The sequence below is a fragment of the Scyliorhinus torazame genome, chromosome 2, assembly GCF_047496885.1.
Source record: "Scyliorhinus torazame isolate Kashiwa2021f chromosome 2, sScyTor2.1, whole genome shotgun sequence".
In the NCBI taxonomy this organism is placed as follows: domain Eukaryota; kingdom Metazoa; phylum Chordata; class Chondrichthyes; order Carcharhiniformes; family Scyliorhinidae; genus Scyliorhinus; species Scyliorhinus torazame.
Window position 1 is genome coordinate 386,139,958 of NC_092708.1, and position 22,386 is coordinate 386,162,343.

Here is a 22,386-nt window from a genome sequence, read left to right on the forward strand (position 1 = left end):
TATTTGTATTAGTAAACATTAGAAATAAGGTATAGTTTTAAGTGGGTTTAAACTAATGTTTCTGCACCCAGAAGGATAAAACCTGTAGTTAGATTTAGGTTGGACAAAGGTGTTTGCATGTGTGGGGGTTGGTTAAGTTCCAACTGTGTTTAAAGGCATAAACATGTGGATGTTGCTTAGCAATTAGAACCTTGTGCGGAGAGAAAGTTTTAGTTTTAGCTGAATTTGTGGGCAGTTGGACAGGATCTAACGGAGTGAACATCTCTCAACTCTGCCAGAAGAAAGACTGGACAGGGCGGGAGCTGCAAAGAGGCAGGCTTCCTAAAGTATACAAGTTACAGTCCAGATAACCAGGGAATTAGGACAGAAAGATTTTCTTAAGACACCTGAAGTTAAGAGAATAATTCAAGGAGTAGTAAACAAAGTGCTCAGAGGTAGAGACAATGATAATAACTAGATTTAAAGTGGGACTTAGAGATGAATGGAACATTTTGATGTCATTTTAATATAGTCTGGGAATCGAGAGTTAAAGCAATAGTGAGCAGTTAGCACAGTCGTCAAGACAAAGGGCAGCACGGTGGCTAGTACTGCTGCCTCACAGCTCCAGGGACCTGGGCTCAATTCCGACCTCAGGTGCCTGTTTGTGTGGAGTTTGCACTTTCTCCTTGTGACTGCGTGCGTTTCCTCCGGGTGCTCCTGTTTCCTCCCAGTCCAAAGATGTGCAGGTTAGGTGGATTAGCCATGCTAAATTGCCCCTCGTGTCCAAAAGGTTAGGACAGGTTACTGGGATAGGGTGAAGGTGTAGGGTTAAATAGGGTGAGCTTTCCATGGGCCGGTGCAGGCTCGATGGGCCGAATGGCCTCCTTCTGCACTGTAGGGATTCTATGATTCAAATCCTAATGAATCATAGAATTTACAGTGCAGGTGGCCATTCGGCCCATCGCTTCTGCACCCGGCCCTTATAAAGAGCACCTTACTTAAACCCATGCCTCCACCCTAGCTCCATAACCCAGCAAACCCACTCAATCTTTTTGGACACTAGGGCAATTTAGCATGGCCAATCTATCTAATCTGCACATCTTTGGACTGTGGGAGGAAACCGGAGCACCCGGAGGAAACCCACGCAGACACAGGGAGAACATGCAGACTCCGCACAGACAGTAACCCAAACTGGGAATCGAAACTGGGACCCTGGAGCTGTGAAGCAACTGTGCTAACCACCGTACTGCCAACACATTCCTTTATGTGTTGAAGGCAGTTAACACAGGCACATGGTAGCTGTTGTTACTACCAGAGCAATTAAAAGAGCATGAATAAATTGTTAAACCTCAGAAAACAGGGATGATGGAAACAGGCTAAATCTACTAAGCAGATCAATATCATCCTGCCTCTTCCTCCACAACCACCTCCCTCCCTCCCTCTTCCCTCCAGTGAATCATTGAACCCCTACAGTACAGGAGGCGGCCATTTGGCCCATCGGGTCCGCACCGACGCCAGGGTCGAGCAACCTACCTAGGTAGACCCCTAACCCCACTTAACCTTTTGGACGCTAAGGGGCAATTTTGCATTGCTAATCCACCTAACCTGCACATCCGTGGACTGTGGGAGGAAATCGGACACCACGCAGACACGGGGAGAAAGTACAAACTCCACACAGAGTCACCTAAGGCAGGAATTGAACCAGAGTCCCTGACGCTGTGAGGCAGCAATGCTAACCACTGTGCTAAATAAAGGAAAAGAGGTTTTTCACCTCAAGATGCAAGAACTCAGTCGGAGGAAAATCTACTTCCAATAGGATGGCAGAATAAAATTATCCAGCATGACATACAGGTTTATATGTAAAAAGTGAAAAATGCATTCTCAGTGGCAGCTTAGAAGCAAGAGAATTGGCACTACGGCACCTAAAAACCTCTAATTTGACAAATATGTCGAGGAAGGATGCTCTTGCTATCGAGCGAATGTTTACCAGACTGATTCCTGGGATGGCAGACTGACGTATGAGGAGATATTGAATCGGTTAGGATTGTATTCGCTGGAGTTCTGCAGGGGGATCTAAGACACCTGCAAAATCCTAACAGGACTAGGCAGGGTAGATGCAGAAAGAACGTTCCTTGTTGGGCGTGTCCAGAACCAGAGGTCACAGTCTGAGCATACAGGATAGGGCATTCAAAATGGAGATTAAGAGAAATTTCATCACCCAGAGAGTGGCAACTATGGAATTCGCTAACACCAAAAAAGTTGAGGCCAAAACAAGGCAGATTCGGCTATTGAGTTGGTTGATCAGCCATGATCATAATGAATGGCGAAGCTGGCTCGAAGGGTGGTTTGGTCTCCTCCTGCTCCTATTTTCTATGTTTCTATAGTGGAATCACATTGGTTGTGCTTTATCCTCATTGAATTCTATACTTGATGGACATGGAGATTCAAAATGACTGGTTTGATATGCAAGTAGCAATGTGGAAATATCGAACTAATCTTGTTGATTTTTTGATGGCATTACTAAGAAACTAATTGAGTATCTATGGATACCAATAAGGGCATCTTGAAGACATTCCATAATGTTCCTACCTACCTCTAATTCAGTGCCCTCTGATAGGGTTGGCCATTAGTTAGGAGGTAGAAGACAGTAGGAATAAAGGGTTCTTTGGGTCGTTAAGTGGCAATTCCCAGGGACCTTTTGGAGTCTCAGCTTTTCACTGTAATAGCTGAAGCAATATACAGCTGTGTAACCAGAGTTTCTGGTGACACTTGGCACCAAGTTTTGTAGATGGAAATAGATGCTTCAAAGGAACATAGGTAGGTTGAGTGGGCAGAACCATGACCAGTGGAGTCAACATGGCAGCGTGAGGCCATCCACTTTAGATCAGAGAAAGACAAAATTCAATATTTTATTAACGGGATAGATTAAGAAATGTTGAGCATGGGGACTGTGTCCATATACGTAAATAACAACCTAGGGCATAACAACTTTGTTTTATATAACGTCTTTAATTAAAATGTCCCAAAGTGCATCACAGCAGTGTTATCATACAAAGTGTGTGTGTGTGGAGTTTGCATGTTCTTAGTGGCTGCGTGGGTTTCCTCCGGGTGCTCCGGTTTCCTCCCACAATCCAAAGATGTGCAGGTTAGGTGGATTGCCATGCTAAATTGGCCCTTAGTCTCCAAAGATGTGCAGATTAGGTTGGGTTATGGGTTACAGGGATAGGGTGGGTGAGTGGACCTAGGTAGGATGCCCTTTCAGAGGGCAAGTGCAGACTTGATGAGCTGATGGCATCCTCTGCACTGTAGTAATTCTATGGTTTGAAGTATGACAACGGACTACATAAGGAGATAATAGGTCAGGTGGCAAAAGCCTGGCCAAAGAGGTAAGTTTTGAGCAATGTCTTAGGGTAGAAAGAAAGAGGTGGAGAGATGCAAGAGACCCAAAGCTTTGGCCTGGACAACGGAAGATACAGCCACAACTGTGGAATGGTTAAAATTGGGAATGCACAGAATAGCACAGATATTTCAGAGAGTTGTGGGGCTCAAGGTGATTGCAGAGATAGTGAAGGCAAGGCCATGGAGGAATTTGAAAAGAAGAATGAGAATTTTAAAGTCAAGGCATTGCTTTATCGGGAAGCAAGGAAGGTCAACAAGGATTGGGGCGATAGAAGAGCAAGACTTGCTGCGAGTTAGGACATGAAGAGCAAACAATACTGGAAATCTGGAGCTGCCTGCCACACCTAGAAGGTTGCAGACGCTAGGCCAATTCAAATTTATGATACGGAAATCAATAGAGTTTTGTTAGGCAAGGGTGTCAAGGGACGTGGAGTAAAGGCAGGCAGGCGGATTGTGTCAAGGGACGTGGAGCAAAGGCAGGCAGGCGGATTGGAGTACAAATCCTGCATGATCTAATTAAGTGGAAGAACAGACCAAGGGACTAAATGATCCACTTGCGTTCCTGCTCCTTCCAGTTCTGACAAAGGGTTATACTTCTAAATTAACTTACTCATCTCTTCATAAATGCTGCCCAAGCATTTCTAGAATTTGTGTTTAAAATTACAAAACAGGTTTTATTCTTCTGAAAGTGCCAAGAATTTAAAGCAGCACAAGGGTGGCATTAAAAGTTCAACCACTGAAACTGGCAAGGTGTTAGGAAAATGACAATAAATGTGACAACTATCTTTCTCAATGCTACATCGGCTTGTGTAAATTAAGATAACGATTCTCACCTGCCAGAGAGCTCTGGATATTCACTAATAGTAGAATTCCATAACTTGCCAGTATCATGTCAATCACACAAAACAAGGAAGGCATTTGGCCCATTGTGCTTAAAACTAAAGAACCCCTACAGTGCAGGAGGCCATTCGGCTCATCGAGTCTGCACTGACCCTCCAAAAGAGCACCCTACCTCACCCCACTGCCCTATCCCCACAACCCCACCTAACCTTTGGACACTATGGGGCAATTGATCATGGCCAATCCACCTAACCTGCACAATTATGGACTGCGGGAGACTGAAGGGGGGGGGAAAGAGACGGAAGGGGGGGGGGGGGAGAAAAGAGACGGAAGGGGGGGGGGAAGAGACGGAAGGGGGGGGGGGGGGAAGAGACGGAAGGGGGGGCGACGGGGGGAAGAGACGGAAGGGGGGGGGAAGAGACGGAAGGGGGGGGGAAGAGACGGAAGGGGGGGGGAAGAGACGGAAGGGGGGGGGAAAGAGACGGAAGGGGGGGGGAAAGAGACGGAAGGGGGGGGGAAAGAGACGGAAGGGGGGGGGAAAGAGACGGAAGGGGGGGGGAAAGAGACGGAAGGGGGGGGGAAAGAGACGGAAGGGGGGGGAAAGAGACGGAAGGGGGGGGGAAAGAGACGGAAGGGGGGGGAAAGAGACGGAAGGGGGGGGGAAAGAGACGGAAGGGGGGGGGAAAGAGACGGAAGGGGGGGGGGAAAGAGACGGAAGGGGGGGGGAAGAGACGGAAGGGGGGGGGAAGAGACGGAAGGGGGGGGGAAAGAGACGGAAGGGGGGGGAAAGAGACGGAAGGGGGGGGAAAGAGACGGAAGGGGGGGGGGAAAGAGACGGAAGGGGGGGGGGGAAAGAGACGGAAGGGGGGGGGAAAGAGACGGAAGGGGGGGGGAAAGAGACGGAAGGGGGGGGGGAAAGAGACGGAAGGGGGGGGGAAAGAGACGGAAGGGGGGGAAAGAGACGGAAGGGGGGGGGAGAAAAGAGACGGAAGGGGGGGGGAAAAGAGACGGAAGGGGGGGGGGAAAGAGACGGAAGGGGGGGGGAAAGAGACGGAAGGGGGGGGGGAAAGAGACGGAAGGGGGGGGGGGGGAAAGAGACGGAAGGGGGGGGGGGGAAAGAGACGGAAGGGGGGGAAAGAGACGGAAGGGGGGGAAAGAGACGGAAGGGGGGGAAAGAGACGGAAGGGGGGAGAAAGAGACGGAAGGGGGGGAGAAAGAGACGGAAGGGGGGGGAAAGAGACGGAAGGGGGGGGAAAGAGACGGAAGGGGGGGGAAAGAGACGGAAGGGGGGGGAAGAGACGGAAGGGGGGGGAAAGAGACGGAAGGGGGGGAAAAGAGACGGAAGGGGGGGAAAAGAGACGGAAGGGGGGGAAAAGAGACGGAAGGGGGGGAAAAGAGACGGAAGGGGGGGAAAAGAGACGGAAGGGGGGGAAAAGAGACGGAAGGGGGGGAAAAGAGATGGAAGGGGGGGAAAAGAGACGGAAGGGGGGGAAAAGAGACGGAAGGGGGGGAAAAGAGACGGAAGGGGGGGAAAAGAGACGGAAGGGGGGGGAAAAGAGACGGAAGGGGGGGGGAAAAGAGACGGAAGGGGGGGGAAAAGAGACGGAAGGGGGGGAAAAGAGACGGAAGGGGGGGAAAAGAGACGGAAGGGGGGGAAAAGAGACGGAAGGGGGGGGAAAAGAGACGGAAGGGGGGGAAAAGAGACGGAAGGGGGGGAAAAGAGACGGAAGGGGGGGAAAAGAGACGGAAGGGGGGGAAAAGAGACGGAAGGGGGGGAAAAGAGACGGAAGGGGGGGAAAAGAGACGGAAGGGGGGGGGGAAAGAGACGGAAGGGGGGGAAAAGAGACGGAAGGGGGGAAAAGAGACGGAAGGGGGGGAAAAGAGACGGAAGGGGGGAAAAGAGACGGAAGGGGGGAAAAGAGACGGAAGGGGGGAAAAGAGACGGAAGGGGGGGAAAAGAGACGGAAGGGGGGGAAAAGAGACGGAGGGGGGGACGGAAGGGGGGGAAAAGAGACGGAGGGGGGGAAAAGAGACGGAAGGGGGGGAAAAGAGACGGAAGGGGGGGAAAAGAGACGGAAGGGGGGGAAAAGAGACGGAAGGGGGGGAAAAGAGACGGGAGGGGGGGGGGAGAGACGGGAGGGGGGGGAGAGACGGGAGGGGGGGGAGAGACGGGAGGGGGGGGAGAGACGGGAGGGGGGGGAGAGACGGGAGGGGGGGGGAGAGACGGGAGGGGGGGGGGAGAAGACGGGAGGGGGGGGGGGAGAAGACGGGAGGGGGGGGAGAAGACGGGAGGGGGGGGGAGAAGACGGGAGGGGGGGGAGAAGACGGGAGGGGGGGGGGGAGAAGACGGGAGGGGGGGGGAGAAGACGGGAGGGGGGGGGGAGAAGACGGGAGGGGGGGGGGAGAAGACGGGAGGGGGGGGGAGAAGACGGGAGGGGGGGGGAGAAGACGGGAGGGGGGGGGGAGAAGACGGGAGGGGGGGGGGAGAAGACGGGAGGGGGGGGGGAGAAGACGGGAGGGGGGGGAGAAGACGGGAGGGGGGGGAGAAGACGGGAGGGGGGGGGAGAAGACGGGAGGGGGGGGAGAAGAGACAGGGGGGGGGAGAAGAGACGGGGGGGGAGAAGAGACGGGAGGGGGGGGAGAAGAGACGGGAGGGGGGGAGAAGAGACGGGAGGGGGGGAGAAGAGACGGGAGGGGGGGAGAAGAGGCGGGAGGGGGGGAGAAGAGGCGGGAGGGGGGGAGAAGAGGCGGGAGGGGGGGAGAAGAGGCGGGAGGGGGGGAGAAGAGACGGGAGGGGGGGAGAAGAGACGGGAGGGGGGGAGAGAGGGGGGGGGGGGGAGAAGAGACGGGAGGGGGGGGAGAAGAGACGGGAGGGGGGGGAGAAGAGACGGGAGGGGGGGAGAAGAGACGGGAGGGGGGGAGAAGAGACGGGATGGGGGGGAGAAGAGACGGGAGGGGGGGAGAAGAGACGGGAGGGGGGGAGAAGAGACGGGAGGGGGGGAGAAGAGACGGGGGGGGGGGAGAAGAGACGGGGGGGGGGGAGAAGAGACGGGGGGGGGGGAGAAGAGACGGGAGGGGGGGAGAAGAGACGGAGAAAAGAGACGGAGGGGGGGGGGGAGAAGAGACGGAGGGGGGGGAGAAGAGACGGGGGGGGGGAGAAGAGACGGGAGGGGGGGAGAAGAGACGGAGAAAAGAGACGGAGGGGGGGGGGGGAGAAGAGACGGAGGGGGGGGAGAAGAGACGGGGGGGGGGAGAAGAGACGGGAGGGGGGGGAGAAGAGACGGAGAAAAGAGACGGAGGGGGGGGGAGAAGAGACGGAGGGGGGGGGAGAAGAGACGGAGGGGGGGGGAGAAGAGACGGAGGGGGGGGGGGAGAGAAGAGACGGGGGGGGGGGAGAAGAGACGGGAGGGGGGGAGAAGAGACGGAGAAAAGAGACGGAGGGGGGGGGGAGAAGAGACGGAGGGGGGGGAGAAGAGACGGAGGGGGGGGGAGAAGAGACGGAGGGGGGGGGGGGAGAAGAGACGGGGGGGGGGAGAAGAGACGGGAGGGGGGGAGAAGAGACGGAGAAAAGAGACGGAGGGGGGGGGGGAGAAGAGACGGAGGGGGGGGAGAAGAGACGGGGGGGGGGGAGAAGAGACGGGAGGGGGGGAGAAGAGACGGAGAAAAGAGACGGAGGGGGGGGGGGAGAAGAGACGGAGGGGGGGGGAGAAGAGACGGGGGGGGGAGAAGAGACGGGAGGGGGGGAGAAGAGACGGAGAAAAGAGACGGAGGGGGGGGGGAGAAGAGACGGAGGGGGGGGGAGAAGAGACGGAGGGGGGGGGAGAAGAGACGGAGGGGGGGGGGGAGAGAAGAGACGGAGGGGGGGGAGAAGAGACGGAGGGGGGGGGGACGAGAAGAGACGGGGGGGGGGGGGACTGAAGAGACGGGGGGGGGGGGGAGACTGAAGAGACGGGGGGGGGGGGGGGGGGGGGGACTGAAGCGAGGTTGTTTAGATTGGGCCTGGCCGCTGTTTGTGGAGCCTCCCTCCCTCTCCCTCCTCCTGCCCCCGCCTCGCTTGCTGACGTAGGGCTGGCAAGCACATCCCCCGTCAGGCGGCCGAGATTATAATAGAGGCAGGCCGGGCAGCCGAGGACGAGAGCGAGGGAGAGAAGGCAGGCCGACCGGCCGGCCACCGCCTTCCCCCGTGCAGGAGCTTACGGAACAGAAACTAGGCACGGCCTCTCTCCCCTCCCCCCCCAAACAACAAAACAAAATCTGCCCGCGATGGGGCGAGTGGGGGCCCAGGAGAAGGAGAAAGCCTCCCTCACTCCTTCCACCAGACCAGCGACACACACACACACCCAGATAACAAAATGGTTCATCAGCCTCCATCTCCCAGTGTTCCTCTGGGGGATCCCAGTGTGTGTGTTGGTGCCAGGGCTTTACTCCCTTTTCCAGTTGGATTTTAGAAACAAAAACGATATATTAATCTTCAAAGATTAATTTTTGAAAGAACTGGAGGGTCAGAAACAGGTTGAAATCTTCCCCCCCCCCCCCCCCCAAAAAAAAAACCTTGTTGGAGAGGGGGGGGGGTTGATTTCCTCGGCTTCAAACTTCCAATCGGCTCGTGAATTTAGTCATCTTCAGATTAAATCACCTGGCGGATTTAGAGTTTTCTTTTTATTATCAAGTACACAAACACACCAGGAGCCTCTCAGCTGAATAATCCCTCCCGCCCCCCCCCCCCCCAAACACCACACCACCACCACCACAATTTCTCCCCCTCTTCTTTCTCAGGCCACTTTTAGCAAGCACCAGAAGTTAATGTAGAGAGAAGGGAGATTTGGAGTGAGGGGGAAGAGTGATGAATGTTTGTTTCCTCCCCCCCCCCCCCCCTCCCCCCGAACCCAATTAAAAGAAACAGTCAAACTCCCAACTCCACAACCCTGTGGGGAGGCATTTGTTTTTCTTTGCTTGCTTGAGTCCAGTTAAATTAAATAAAAACTACAGGGGTAGGAGAGGGGGGGGGGGGGGAGAGAAAGAGAGACTGGGGGGGGGGGGGGGGGGTCTTATTTTTCTTCTTCGAAACAAAAAAAAAAATAAGACGACCGACATCATTTTAATTTCGTCTCTTTCCAATTCCAACCACGTCCTGCTGAAGTTTTTTTTGTGTGTGGCCGATTTCTTTTCCCTCCCTCCCCCCCTCCAGGAAGACGAAAAGGATTGTTTTTTCACCTTTTTTTTTTAAAAATAAAGATGTTTATTTTAAAAGCAACGCTCCCCTTGCAGCCTGGGAGTGAGGGGCCGGGGGGGGGGGGGGGGAGAAAGAGAAGGAAACACCAGGTTTTACTTCTTCATAAATTATATAAAATGGATCCCATCTTAAAGTCGCTTTTATTTCGGAGGATAGAAAAAAAAACAACCGCACTCAAACACACAAAAAAAAATCTTACCACCGGGTTTGAGTTGGCCGAACTCGCCATGTGGATACAGAGGAGAATTTAAATGAAATATCCCGATCGGTTGGGGATTTTTTTTTTTTTTTTTTTTTTGTCAAGGAAAAAGGTTATTTTCTTTTTTTTTAAAAAATAAATAAAAGACGGTAATTAATTATTGTTATTTTGGTGAGGGGGTTGTTTTGGCGGTGCTGCCGGGAGCGGGCTTGGGAAAGCCGTCCGTCCTCTTCCAACGAGCGCTTATATACTGCCGAATGGAGCTTCAATTGCCGCTATAGGGAGGGTCGCGCAAATGAGGCGTCGCGTCAGCGCTCCCCTCCCCCGCGGCCGCGCGCACACCACATCCAACCCGCGAGACGCAGGGAAGGAAGGTGGGCAAGAGACAGGGAGCATCCGGGTCTCTGGGCCCCGCAGAGGCCGCCGGGAGTTGTAGTCTGTCACCGCTCTCGCCTGGCGCGCGCACAGCCGGGAAACCCCTGTTCCTGGCGCAGCAAGGGCAGAAACTGCTGGCAAAATAGAATAGAATGCCGACAGTTCCTCCACTCCTGAAAGACGCGCTTGTAATAGTCATGATAGGCACTCATGCACATAATGAGATACAGACAGGCAGTCACAGACACCCAGTATAGCCAATCAACACACAGGACAGAACGCAACCAATCACCAGGCAGAACACTAGAGGGGGGTTCCCCCACAATAAAACACATGAGGCATCAGCACTCTGCCTCTTTCCACTGGTGACAACTGTAGTGACAGTCAAGGTGTATATATCAGTCAGCACCTTCTACACGTGGCTCAGAGCTAGTCTGGTCTAGTTAGTTATTGTTAGCACATTTAGATTAGTAGAGTGTCAACCCACAGCAAGCTGTGTGCACTGCTACAGAAGTTCAATAAAACGTATTGAACTAACGTCTAAGTTTGGTGTCTACTTTCCAGTACAACTGCATCCAGTTGCAGTCCGTGTTACCCCAGGGTGAATAATGCGACGGTCCCGGAGGCCGCCCACAGAGCTGGGTCCCGCCGGTAGGGACCTACCTTGATTTACGCCGGCAGGACCCGGCAAAAACAGGCGGGAACTCGGCCCATCGCAGGCCGGAGAATCCGGGCGGCCCCGGGACCCGTCGAGTCACGCCAGTCCCCGACATTCTCCGAGGTGGGGGTCGGAGAATCCAGCCCTTTCTATATCTGTGGTTTTCTGATATTTCTATGTATATATGCCTTTAATAAAAATATTTCTAAAGAAAGGTAACCCCCTCCAGGATGTTGATGGGGAATTCAGCAATGGCAATGCAATTGAATGTCATGGGGAGATAATCAGTCTTCTTGTTGGAGAAGACTATTGCCTGACACTTGTGTGGTGTGGGTGTTACTTGCCATGAATCAGCCCAAGACTGACTCGACTAGGCCTCGCTCTATGCAGGTCTGGACAGCTTCATTATCTGTGACGTTACAAATGACATTGAACACCATGTGAACATCCAACTTCTGACCTTACGTTAGAGGGAAGGTCATTGACAAAGCAGCTGAAAATGGTTAGGCCGAGGACACTACCCCAGGAGACTACTGTAGCGATGCCCTGGGGCTGAGATGATCGGCCTCCAACAAACACAAGCATCTTCCTCTATGATAGGCATAGGCCCAGCCAAGTGGAGAGTTAGCACCCAGATTCACTTTGGCTTCAGCTCTTGATGTCACATGTGGTCAAATGGTGCCTTGGCGTCAAAGGGCAGTCACATCTTACCTCAGGATTACCTAAAGCACTTTCCAGCCAATTACCTTTGAAGCATAGCAAGAAGTCTTACAACACCAGGTTAAAGTCCAACTGGTTTATTTGGAATCACTAGCTTTCGGAGTGCAGCTCCTTCATCAGGTGAGTCAAATAAACCTGTTGGACTTTAACCTGGTGTTGTAAGACAGAAGTCTTGAAGCATAGTCACTGGTCACTGTGGAATGTAAGAAACACATTTTGTAGGCCGCACAGACAGCAATTTGAGAATGATGTTTTCATGATGTTGCTTGAGGGATAGATATTGGCCAATACACCAGGGATAACTCCCCTATTCTTCTTTCAAACAATGCGATGGGATCTTGCATGTCCACCTCAAAGATGACAGAGAGTGGTCTCATGTTACCAGCTGATTTAAAAGGGAATACCTCCAACAGTGCAGCACTGCATTCAACACAATAATGGAGAGTTAGCCTGGATTTTTTTGTACTCAAATTTCTGGGAGTGGGACTTGAACCTACAACCTTGGGATTCAACAGGAAGTACGCTACCAACTGAGCCACAGCTAACTTAGCATAGCAATGCCTAAAAGCAGATCCTGTATTCCTTTTGACTTTATGTGGTTCTATAACGTCTTTAATAAGTTCAGGATAGCGTTCCACACACAGCATGGCTCAATGAAAGATAGGGGGGGGGGGGGCAAAATCCCAGCAGGCGCCTTTCGACATTTTTCACTGATAATGCTTCACTGATATATTAATTTCTTTTTGTATATAAATTTAAGTACCCAATTCAATTTCTTTTTCCAATCAAGGGGCAATTTAGCGTGGCCAATCCACCTACCCTGCACATCTTTGGGTTGTGGGGGTGAGACCCATGCAGATACGGGGAGAATGTGCAAACTCCACACCGACAGCGACCTGGGGAAGGGATCGAACCCGGGTCCTCGGCGCCGTGAGGCAGCAGCACTAACCACTGCCTCACCGTGCCACCCGGATATATTAATTTCTTCTCTCCACTCCCACCCCGTGCTGACAATGCTTACAGGGCTTGTTGGCTTCATCACATGGTGGCATTTCGCTGCTTCCTACTATCCACATCTGTCAGGAGAACTAACAATCGGTAACCGACGACTTCAAAAAAAAATCTGACATGTTCCCTAAAGCCCCAGTCAAGCCTTGGGATGGGGTGCAGACGGGATTTACCGGAATGAGAGACATTGGGTGAGATTTTCCAGCCCGGCCCGCCACCGGGATCGTGTGGTCCTGCTAAAAGCAAATAGACCTCTGGCTGGGCTGCCGAATCTCCCATGGCAGGTCCCACCACAGAGGGCCTGGAAAATCCAGACCATTGATGTGGAAAGATTAGGAAAGCTGGATTCTTCTTCTTGGAGCAGAAGAGTAAGCAGACGTTTCATAGAGGTGTTCAAAATCACCAAGGGTTTTGGTATGACAAGAAACTGTTCCCAATGGTGAGAGGGGCAGTCACCGAAGGAGACATGGATCGCGATCTATCGGCCCCACCGTGTCCGACACGGGACGCGACGAGGCCAGTAAATATCGCAAGAGTTCAGGGTGGGACTGACCGGGTGACAGTGCCAAGGTGGCAACATGCCGGGGATGCCCTGCCCTCATGAGGTGGGGGTGCACGCGGCTCTATGACCCTTTATTGGTAAGTTGGGTCATTGAGGGGGTCCGCAGGCCGCGGTGGGGGGGTCCAGAGAAATGCCCCCCCCCACCCCCCCCCCCCCGATCTTGGACTCAGGGGGCCCTTCGCCAGGCTACCTCACCGAGGCCCAGAAATGAAGTAGAGTCCTGTTTAATAGCGGGGTCATTCTCGACGCTGCCAACCTTGGGAAACACCTGGCTAAATGCGCCCGACGCAGGACTCTGTTTCGTTTCGCGCCCATAGATTTGAAACCAAAAACTGCACAGGCTGGCAGCCTGAAATTAAAAAAATAGGGAATACGTAGCAGCAACAATATCAAAAACAGAAAATATTGAAAATGCTAAGCCGGTCTGGCAGCATCTGTGGAGAGAGAAACAGAACAGTTCTGATGAAAGCTCATCAACCCAACCTCTGCTACTCCCTCTCTCTGCATAGATGCTGCCTGACTTGCTGGCTATTTCCAGCACTTTCTGCTTTGAATACCAAGCGGCATCTGTGGAGAGTGAATCAGTTAATATTTCAGGTTGATGACGCTTTATCAGCTTTTTGAAACATTTTGGAGAATCAAGTTATCAGCAAAGAGCAGGCTAATGATCTGGGTGTTATTGTTCACAAATGAACCTTTGGAAATGAATCTACTCCAAAGAGCAGTGAAGACTCGGCATTGAAAAAATGCAAGGCTGATTTAGACAGATTGCTGCACTATAGGGGGGGTGTCAAGGTTTATAGCGGGGGGTGGAGAGGGTAGACAGGAAGCTGGTTTGGAGGGCCAAATGGCTTACTCTTGCTCATATTTTCTAATGTTCTTTTTAGTTTAATGCAGGATCTCATGCTTGTGGGGCGAGAGGGCTGCAAATTTGTTAATGCCCAGGTAAATGTTTGTGTTCATTGAGCCCAAAGATGAAATAAAAACCAAACAAATGACAGGAAACACTCAGCAGGTGAGACAGATTGCTAAAAGAGAGACAGAGTTAATGTCTCAGGACAATGGCCTTTCTCTAGAACTCAAGATGATTCAACACCAAAGATGATAGTCATGAAAGAGCACTCACTTTCAGCGAACACTTACAGGTCAAGTATAAAATTAAGTCCACACTGAGTCCAAGGAGGTAATTTGAACATCCCCAAATTGTTAGGTTTGAATGAGAAGTTTAAATGGTTTATATTACAAATCCAAATCCAATTTGCCTTGAATTTACCTCCTTCCAGAGTTAATGGAGATGGGCTGGCCAATCCACTCCCGGGGGGTGGGTGGAAGTGGGGAATAACAGTTTGCCAGGAGCCTGTGCGGGCTTCCATTCAAGCAAACTCTCTATTTTATCTCATGTTGATCGGCCTCAGGAATCCCAGCAAGTGAAAGGAGCGAGAAAGGCGATATATGGCTTTACAGCACTGCATGTGGGTTGGTGGGGCAGGTGTGCTTCCTCTTGGCTCCAAAAACTATCTTGTAAACCACCACACCCCACACCCCCATCCCCATAGTCTGCCCAACAGCCACTGCAAACTGTCCGATCACCCTCACGATCTCACCCCAACCACGGTTTGTCCCAACGCCATCCCTTCTCTTCCCCCCAACACTCAACCTCCTAAGCGTTGCCCAGCCAATGCGGCCTTGCGTTATAGGCTGACAGGGTGGCAGCCTTTCAATGAGCCCGGCTCCCGGGATTAAAGCTGGGGGGGAAACCTTGGGTTTCCCATCCATAAATCTTTCCCATGTTCCAACCGTGCAGCCTCAGTGTCAGCTTAGCTCAAGTGCTAGCACGCTAAACCTTTTGTGGATTCAAGTCTGACCACAAGATTTAAATCTTCAAAACTGTCAGGACAGGTTCGCAAAGTGGTTAGACCATAAGACCATAAGACATAGGAGCAGAATTAGGCCACTCGGGCCATCAAGTCTGCTCCGCCATTCAATCATGGCTGATATTTTCTCATCCCCATTCTCCTGCCTTCTCCCCATAACCCCTGATCCCCTTATTAATCAAGAACCTATCAATCTCTGTCTTAAAGACACTCAGTGATTTGGCCTCCACAGTCTTCTGCGGCAAAGAGTTCCACAGATTCACCACCCTCTGGCTGAAGAAATGCCTCCTCACCTCTGTTTTAAAGGATCGTCCCTTTAGTTTAAGATGGTGTCCTCTGGTTCTAGTTTTTCCTACAAGTGGAAACATCCTCTCCACGTCCACTCCATCCAGGCCTCACAGTATCCTGTAAGTTTCAATAAGATCCCCCCTCATCCTTCTGAACTCTAACAAGTACAGACCCAGAGTCCTCAACCGTTCCTCATACGACAAGTTCTTCATTCCAGGGATCATTCTTGTGAACCTCCTCTGGACCCTTTCCAAGGCCAGCACATCCTTCCTTAGATACGGGGCCCAAAACTGCTCACAATACTCCAAATGGGGTCTGACCAGAGCCTTATATAGCCTCAGAAGTACATCCCTGGTCTTGTATTCTAGCCCTCTCAACGTGAATAAGACATAGGAGCAGAATTAACATTGCATTTGCCTTCTTAACTGCCAACTGAACCTACACGTTAACCTTAAGAGTATCGTGAACAAGGACTCCCAAGTCCCTTTGTGCTTCTGATTTCCTAAACATTTCCCCATTTAGAAAATAGTCTATGCCTAAATTCCTCCTTCCAAGGTTCCTCACACTTTTCCACATTGTATTTCATTTGCCACTTCACTGCCCACTCTCCTAGCTTGTCCAAATCCTTCTGCAGCCCCCTTGCTTCCTCAATACTTCCTGTCCCTCTACATAGTTTAGAAAGCTGATGTTTTCCTTGGCTTTATGAATAGAGGCGAGAAGTAGAAAAGCAAGGAAGTTATGCTGAATGTGTATGAAACACTAGATTGGCCGCACCTAGTGTCTTGCGTTCAGTTCTGGGCACCATACTTTAGGAAGGATGGAAAGAGCCTTTCCAGATACGAAGGGACTTCCGCATGGACAGGCTGGAGAAACTGGTGTTGTTCTGCTCAGAGCAGAGCAGAGGAAGAGGAAATTTAATAGAGGAATTTAAATACATTGAGGTGTTAAATCGAGTTAATAAAGAGTACCTTTTCCCAATGGGTGGAGGATCATTAACCAAGGCGCTCAGAGTTAAAGGGCGCGATTCTCCACTCCCACGCCGGTTGAGAGAATTGCCTGGGTCGCCAAAATTTCCGGGGACGCCGGTCCGACGCCCTCCCGCGATTCTCCCAAGCGGCGGGAACGGCCCGGTCGAGTTCCGCGGGCCGCAGGCCGGAGAATCGCCGGAGACACCCAAAATGGCGATTCTCCGGCACCCCCGCTATTCTCAGGCCCAGATGGGCCGAGCGGCCAGGCCAAAACGGCGGGTTCCCCCCGGCGCCGTCCACACCTGGTCGCTGCAGTCGTGGGCGGTGCGTGAACGCTGGGGGGGGGGCGGCCTGTGGGGGGGGCGAGGGGGGATCCTGCACCGGGCTTCACCTGGAATGTGGGGTGGCCCGCGATCGGTGCCCACCGATCGTCGGGCCGTCCTCTCTGAAGGAGGACCGCCTTCCTTCCGCGGCCCCGCAAGATCCGTCCCCCATCTTCTGGCGGGGCGGACTTAGAGAGGACGGCAACCATGCATGCGCGGATGACGTCCGTTATGCGGCGCCAGCCGCGTCATCTATGCGGCGCCGTTTTTACGCGGGCAACAAGGCCTGGCGCGTGTAGATGACGCGGCCCCGATACTGGCCCATTGTCAGGGCCTGAATCGGTCGGGATCGGGGCCGTTCTGCGCCGTCACGAACCTCGACGGCGTCCACGACGGCGCGGTCACTTCGGCGTGGGAGTGGAGAATCCCGCCCAAAGTGTTTGGCAAAAGAACCAAAATTAAAAGCACGTGAGGAAAACAGCGAGTGGTCAGGATTTGGAATGTGCTGCCTAATAGGGTGACAGAAACAGATTTAATAGCAGCCTTCGAAAAGGAATTGGGTAAATACTTCAAGGAGTAAAATAATTGTAGAGACATGGGGAAAGAGCGATAGAGTGAGGCTAACTGGAAAGGGTTAGTACAGACTCGATGCTCCAAATGGCCTCCTGTGTTGTTCTGTTCTATGATTAAAAGGAGTGTTACAATTAAGGTTTTGGATACTGCACTAGTAATCCATCAGTTAGAAGGTCTTTTGGGATATTCCAAGGATATGGTAGGTAGGTAATTAGCCAGCCTCCCAGAGGGACGGTGGGCATCTCTCACTATTAATTGGTTATATAACTTGAAGGGCACTACTCCACATCAAGAGTGGGGCAGTCAAGGAGGCAGGTCCAAAGTTTACCTTAGCTGAGACGGGAATTGGACCAATGACGTTGGGGGTTCCCAAGCTACTATCTAGCCAATTACGCTATCTGTCCCCCTCCAAGGATATGATAAATACGTAAATTTCAGTCCTTTTCTTCTGAAGGTTCTTTCAATTTTTGCCCAATAGTAATCCATTACTTGTATGAAAAGGATCTTTTAGCCCCAAATGGAGCCCAGAGCAGTGGCGGGCTGGGATTTTCCAATTGGCCTTTAGGTTCCGTGTTTCAGTGAGTTTTGTTAGGTTGTCTCTACCTGTGGTGTGTACCGCTTAGACCCATTAAACAGCCTTGTAGTAGTTACCAGGACGTCGTTATTAAATTTCCTGATCTACGTACACATTTACAGTAGAATGTCAAGGTATGGCGAGGACTCCATGACATGTCCTTACATGTTGCTACCTAGCTCTACTCTGCAGACCTGAGCTCTAGGCCAAGTGCCTTCTTACCTCACCTGCCTCCAGCTGCAGGGGGATTCCACTGGCCACCCCCTTCTGAGGGCTTTTTTATTTTAGGTCTCAAAAGTTGGAGAGGTGGGCGGCACAGTGGTTAGCACTGCTGCCTCACAGCTCCAGAGACCCGGGTTCCATTCCAGCCACGGGTAACTGTCTGCGTGGAGTTTCCATGTTCTCCCCGTGTCTGCGAGGGTTTCTTCCGGGTGCTCCGGTTTCCTCCCACAGTCCAAAGACGTGCAGGTTAAGTGGATTGGTCAAGCTAAATGCCCCTTCGGGTGGGGTTGCAGGAATAGGGCAAGAGATTGGACCTAGGTAGGGTGGTCTTTCAAAGGGTCAGGGGCAGACTCAATGGGCCGAATGGCCTCCTTCTGCACTGGAGGGATTCTATGGATAAGGTGCCTCCATCTTGGAACGTCAACTCCCTATTGCTGCTGCTTGCAAACTGGAGATTCTCCTATTGGCCTTCCTGCTTTGAGAGCCTGCTCGCTGCCTTTAATTGGATGGCCAGCCTATGCTCTGGCCATTAATTGGCTAATTTGGAGAAAATGACAAAGCGTGACTGCTTTCCGCAATTATAAGCTATTGACCTCCATTCAAGACTGACAGTGAAATTCAGAAGCCCCAGGGAAAATCCTGACCGTCTTTTGGAATGTCCCAAGCATGTGATACAGTGCTGTATAAATTCAAGTTCCTTTCTTCCTGAACTTCGTTCGACTTTGCCCAACATTGGAAAATGGGATTTGATTGAATAGCTCTTTTTTGGCCGATAAAGACCAGATGAACCAAATTGCCTCTTTCTGTGCCACAGATTTTCTATGTTGCTCCTTCGGCTTCTCTGTCTCTTTATCTCTCTCTCTCGTGCGTTAAGCTGCTATTTAAGACTGAGCTGGATTGACCAAGCGTTCAATTACAGTCCTAATATCGCCACCTGTGGTTCAGTGTCTAATGACTCTCCCATGAAGCAACTTGGGATAGTTTGCTGTCTTAAAGGTGCTACTTAAATACAAAAGTTGTTGCTGTTACTTGGCTTATGGCCCCCGAGCCTGCTTCTCCATTCAATAAAAGCACGGCCGATCAACTGTCTTAGCAAATTTCTTCAACCTTACCCCATATTCCTTGATTCCCTGAGTGCCCGGGAATCTATTGATCCTTGTTTCGAACACACCTATTGACTGAACGTCCTCAGCTCTCTGGTGTACAGACAGTCTTAGACTGTGCAACCTTCATTGATTACATTCACAAACAGCCACCTACCCTGCCTTTAATTTGAGCCTTATTTACAATTCACCCAAACACCCACATGATCCTGTTGGGTAGGCGGCTGAAAACAGCTGGCAGTTTCAAGTGTATCTGTTGATGATACTGCACCTGTGGCACCAGCGGGCAGAGGGCTGCTTTGTGAAACGCTGACACAACTGCAAATTTAATGCAAACCAACCTCAGTCGGCAGAATTAATTCACAACACTGCAAAGGAGCTGTTTACAATATCAACTGCAGAATATACAACGATTCACGGAAGTCGCCCACCTTTACAGTCCAGCTAACAAGACTGTGGATAGGAAAGCAAAAATTTGCAATTATGAAGTGCCTTTCGCAATCTCAGGATGTCCCAACGTGCTGTCCAGTCAGTGAAGAACTTTTGAAAGGGTGGAAAGTTTGCAAAAAGCAGAGAAACAGGCAGCTTTTCACTCCAGACCTTCTGACATTTTGTCAAAAAACAGTACAGGGGCATGTTTTGCCCTGTCACTCTGGCAGGACGGGGCCTGACCACCCAGGGGCTGCAATGGCCACTGTGCCCCCAGCATAGTTATTTATTCATTTGTTTTGTCCAGCATTTAATGCCTAATTGCACTCGAGGGGGAAGTTAAGAGTCACCCACATTGCTGTAGGTCTGGAGTCACGTGTAGGCCAGACCAGGTAAGGATGGCAGATTTCCTTCCCTAAAGGGACATTAGTGAATCAGATGGGTTTTTATGACAATCGATAATGGTTCCATGGCCATCATTAGACTTTTAAGTCCAGATTTTTATGGAATTCAAATTTCACCATCTGCAGTAGTGGGATTTGAACCCGGGTCCCCAGTGAATTACTCTGGTCGCTGTTTACTAGTCCAGTGACAATATCACTAGACCATTGCCTCCCGAGTTATCTCAACCCAAAACGGCGGGTTCACCCCGGAGCCGTCCACACCTGGTCGCTGCCGGCGGGTACAGCGCGGGAACGCTGGGGGGGGCGGCCTGCCGGGGGGGGGATCTTGCACCAAGGGGGGCCTCAAATGGGGTGTGGCCCGCGATCGGTGTCCACTGATCGTCGGGCCGTCCTCTCTGAAGGAGGACCGCCTTTCTTCCGCAGCCCCGCAAGATCCGTCTGACATCTTCTCGGAGAGGACAGCAACCACGCATGCGCGTGAGAGGACTCCAGTTATGCGGCGACGGCCGCGTCATGTATGCGGCGCCGCCTTTACGCGGCGCCAAGGCCTGGCGCGCGTAAATGACGCGGCGCCGCTCCTAGCCCATTATCGGGCCCTGAATCGGTCGGGATAGGGGCCGTTTCGCGCCGTCGTGAACCTCGACGGCGTTCACGACGGCGCGAACACTCTGCCTCCATTTCGGAGAATCCCGCCCTTAGTGTCCAGAGACGTGTAGGTTAGGTTAAGGGGTTATTAGGATAGGGCCACGAAGCGTGCTTGGGTGGGATGCTCTTTCAGATGGCCAGTGCAGACTCGATGTGCCGAATGGCCTCCTTCTGCATGTAGGGATTCTATGAGCCTATAAAATCCAGAAGAAGCGGAGTCTTTGAATATCCTTAAGGCAGAGCTAGGTGGGTTCTTGTTGAGCAAGGGGGTGAAAGGTTATGGGTGTAGGTGGGGTGTTGAGGTGACGATCAGATCAGCCACAATCTAATTAAATTCAAGTTCGAGGGGCCAAGTGGCCTCCTCCAGCTCCTAATTTGTACGTTTGTAAGATCCGTTTATTGCTGCATGAGGAATTTCTCAGGCCCCAGATACTGCACTGCGTGTCAGCCTGGACACAAGATTATAGGAAGGATATCATCACAATGAGAGGGTGTGGAGAAAAGCAATGATGATGATTCTGGGTATCAATCATTGAAGTTCTGGGGAACCTTGATGAAGAATAGCTGCTTGGCCCCAGGTGAAGTATCGCTTCCAATCTGGGCTTCAGGGAGAATGCGAAGGCTTCCGAGAAGATGGAGAAAAGATTTACAATAATGGTTCCAGGGGAGAAGAAGTTCAGTTCCGTGGATAGATTGGAGAAGCTGGGGTTGTCCCCCTTAGAAAGGAGCAGGTTGAGAGGAGTTACCATTCAGTCAAATCAGAGGAAGAAGGCATCAGGCAACAGTCAAAGGTAATAGTTAGAATATGTTGCCAAGGACAATCCTTAAAATGGACCATAAAATGTGCAGATTCTATAGCGTGATTTTATTCAGCAAGCGCCATTCTGTGCCTCAATGCAATAACAACAGATTGCATTCAGACAGACTTTCAAAATAATGGAGGATCCTAAGGTGTACCCCTAAGCTCTGGAATTCGCTCCCTAAACCACCCTGTCTCTCTCTCTCTCTCTTCTCCCATGGGATGCTCCTTAATGTCTACCTATTTGACCAGCTTTTGACCATATCTCTTAATAGGAACATATGAACATAAGAAATAGTAGCAGGAGAAAGCCATTCGGCCCCTCGAACCTACTCTATTATTCAACTAGATCATGGCTGATCTTCTAGAACAATGCCGTTTCCCCATGTTATCCCCTATGTGGGCAGCACGGTAGCACAAGTGGATAGCACTGTGACTTCACAGAGCCAGGGTCCCAGGTTCAATTCCCCGCTGGGTCACTGTCTGTGTGAACTCCGCCCAGTCCATCACACGAACCTGCCTCCCATCCATTGCCTCCATCAACACATCCCGCTGCCGGGGGAAAGCGGGCAGCACAATCAAAGATCCCTCCCACCCAGCTTACTCACTCTTCCAACTTCTTCCATCGGGCAGGAGATACAGAAGTCTGAGAACACGCACGAACAGACTCAAAAACAGCTTCTTCCCCACTGTCACCAGACTCCTAAATGACCCTCTTATGGACTGACCTCATTAATACTGCACCCTGTATGCTTCATCCGATGCCAGTGCTTATGTAGTTACATTATATATGTTGTGTTGCCCTATTATGTATTTTCTTTTATTCCCTTTTCTTCTCATGTATTTAATGATCTGTTGAGCTGCTCACAGAAAAATACTTTTCACTGTATTTCAATCCAATAATCGTTGGGGACTTCTACTACCCTAATATCAATTGGGATAGGAACAATGTGAAGGACACAGAGGGCACAACATTCTTGAACTGCATTTAAGAGAATTTGTTGCGCCAGCTCGTAACAAGCCCAATGAGAGGGCATGCAATTCTAGATTCAGTCTTAGGAAATGAAGCTGGGCAAGTGGATGAAGTCGCAGTGGGTGACCATTTTGGAGATAGCGACCATAATATATTTAGATTTAGCATAATTATGGGAGAGGACAAAGATAGAACAGGAGTAAAAGTCCCAATTTGGGGAAAGACTAATTTTATGAAG

General features: G+C 51.4%; 1 protein-coding gene across 3 annotated transcripts in view; it reads right to left on the minus strand.

Annotated features, from left to right (window-relative positions):
- gtf2a1 (general transcription factor IIA, 1) overlaps positions 1-22,386 on the minus strand; it is a 132,618-nt gene that overhangs the window by 91,872 nt on the left and 18,360 nt on the right. The window contains exon 1 of one of the 3 annotated variants that reach the window (XM_072493750.1): positions 9,651-9,901. The exons of 1 other annotated variant lie outside the window; for it this stretch is intronic. In XM_072493750.1, the coding sequence (XP_072349851.1) occupies positions 9,651-9,680 (30 nt within the window). In that variant the 5' untranslated portion in view covers positions 9,681-9,901. Of the gene's footprint in view, positions 1-4,211; positions 4,375-9,650; positions 9,902-22,386 lie in introns of those variants that run through there. One more of the 3 variants, XM_072493760.1, reaches the window with a different exon arrangement.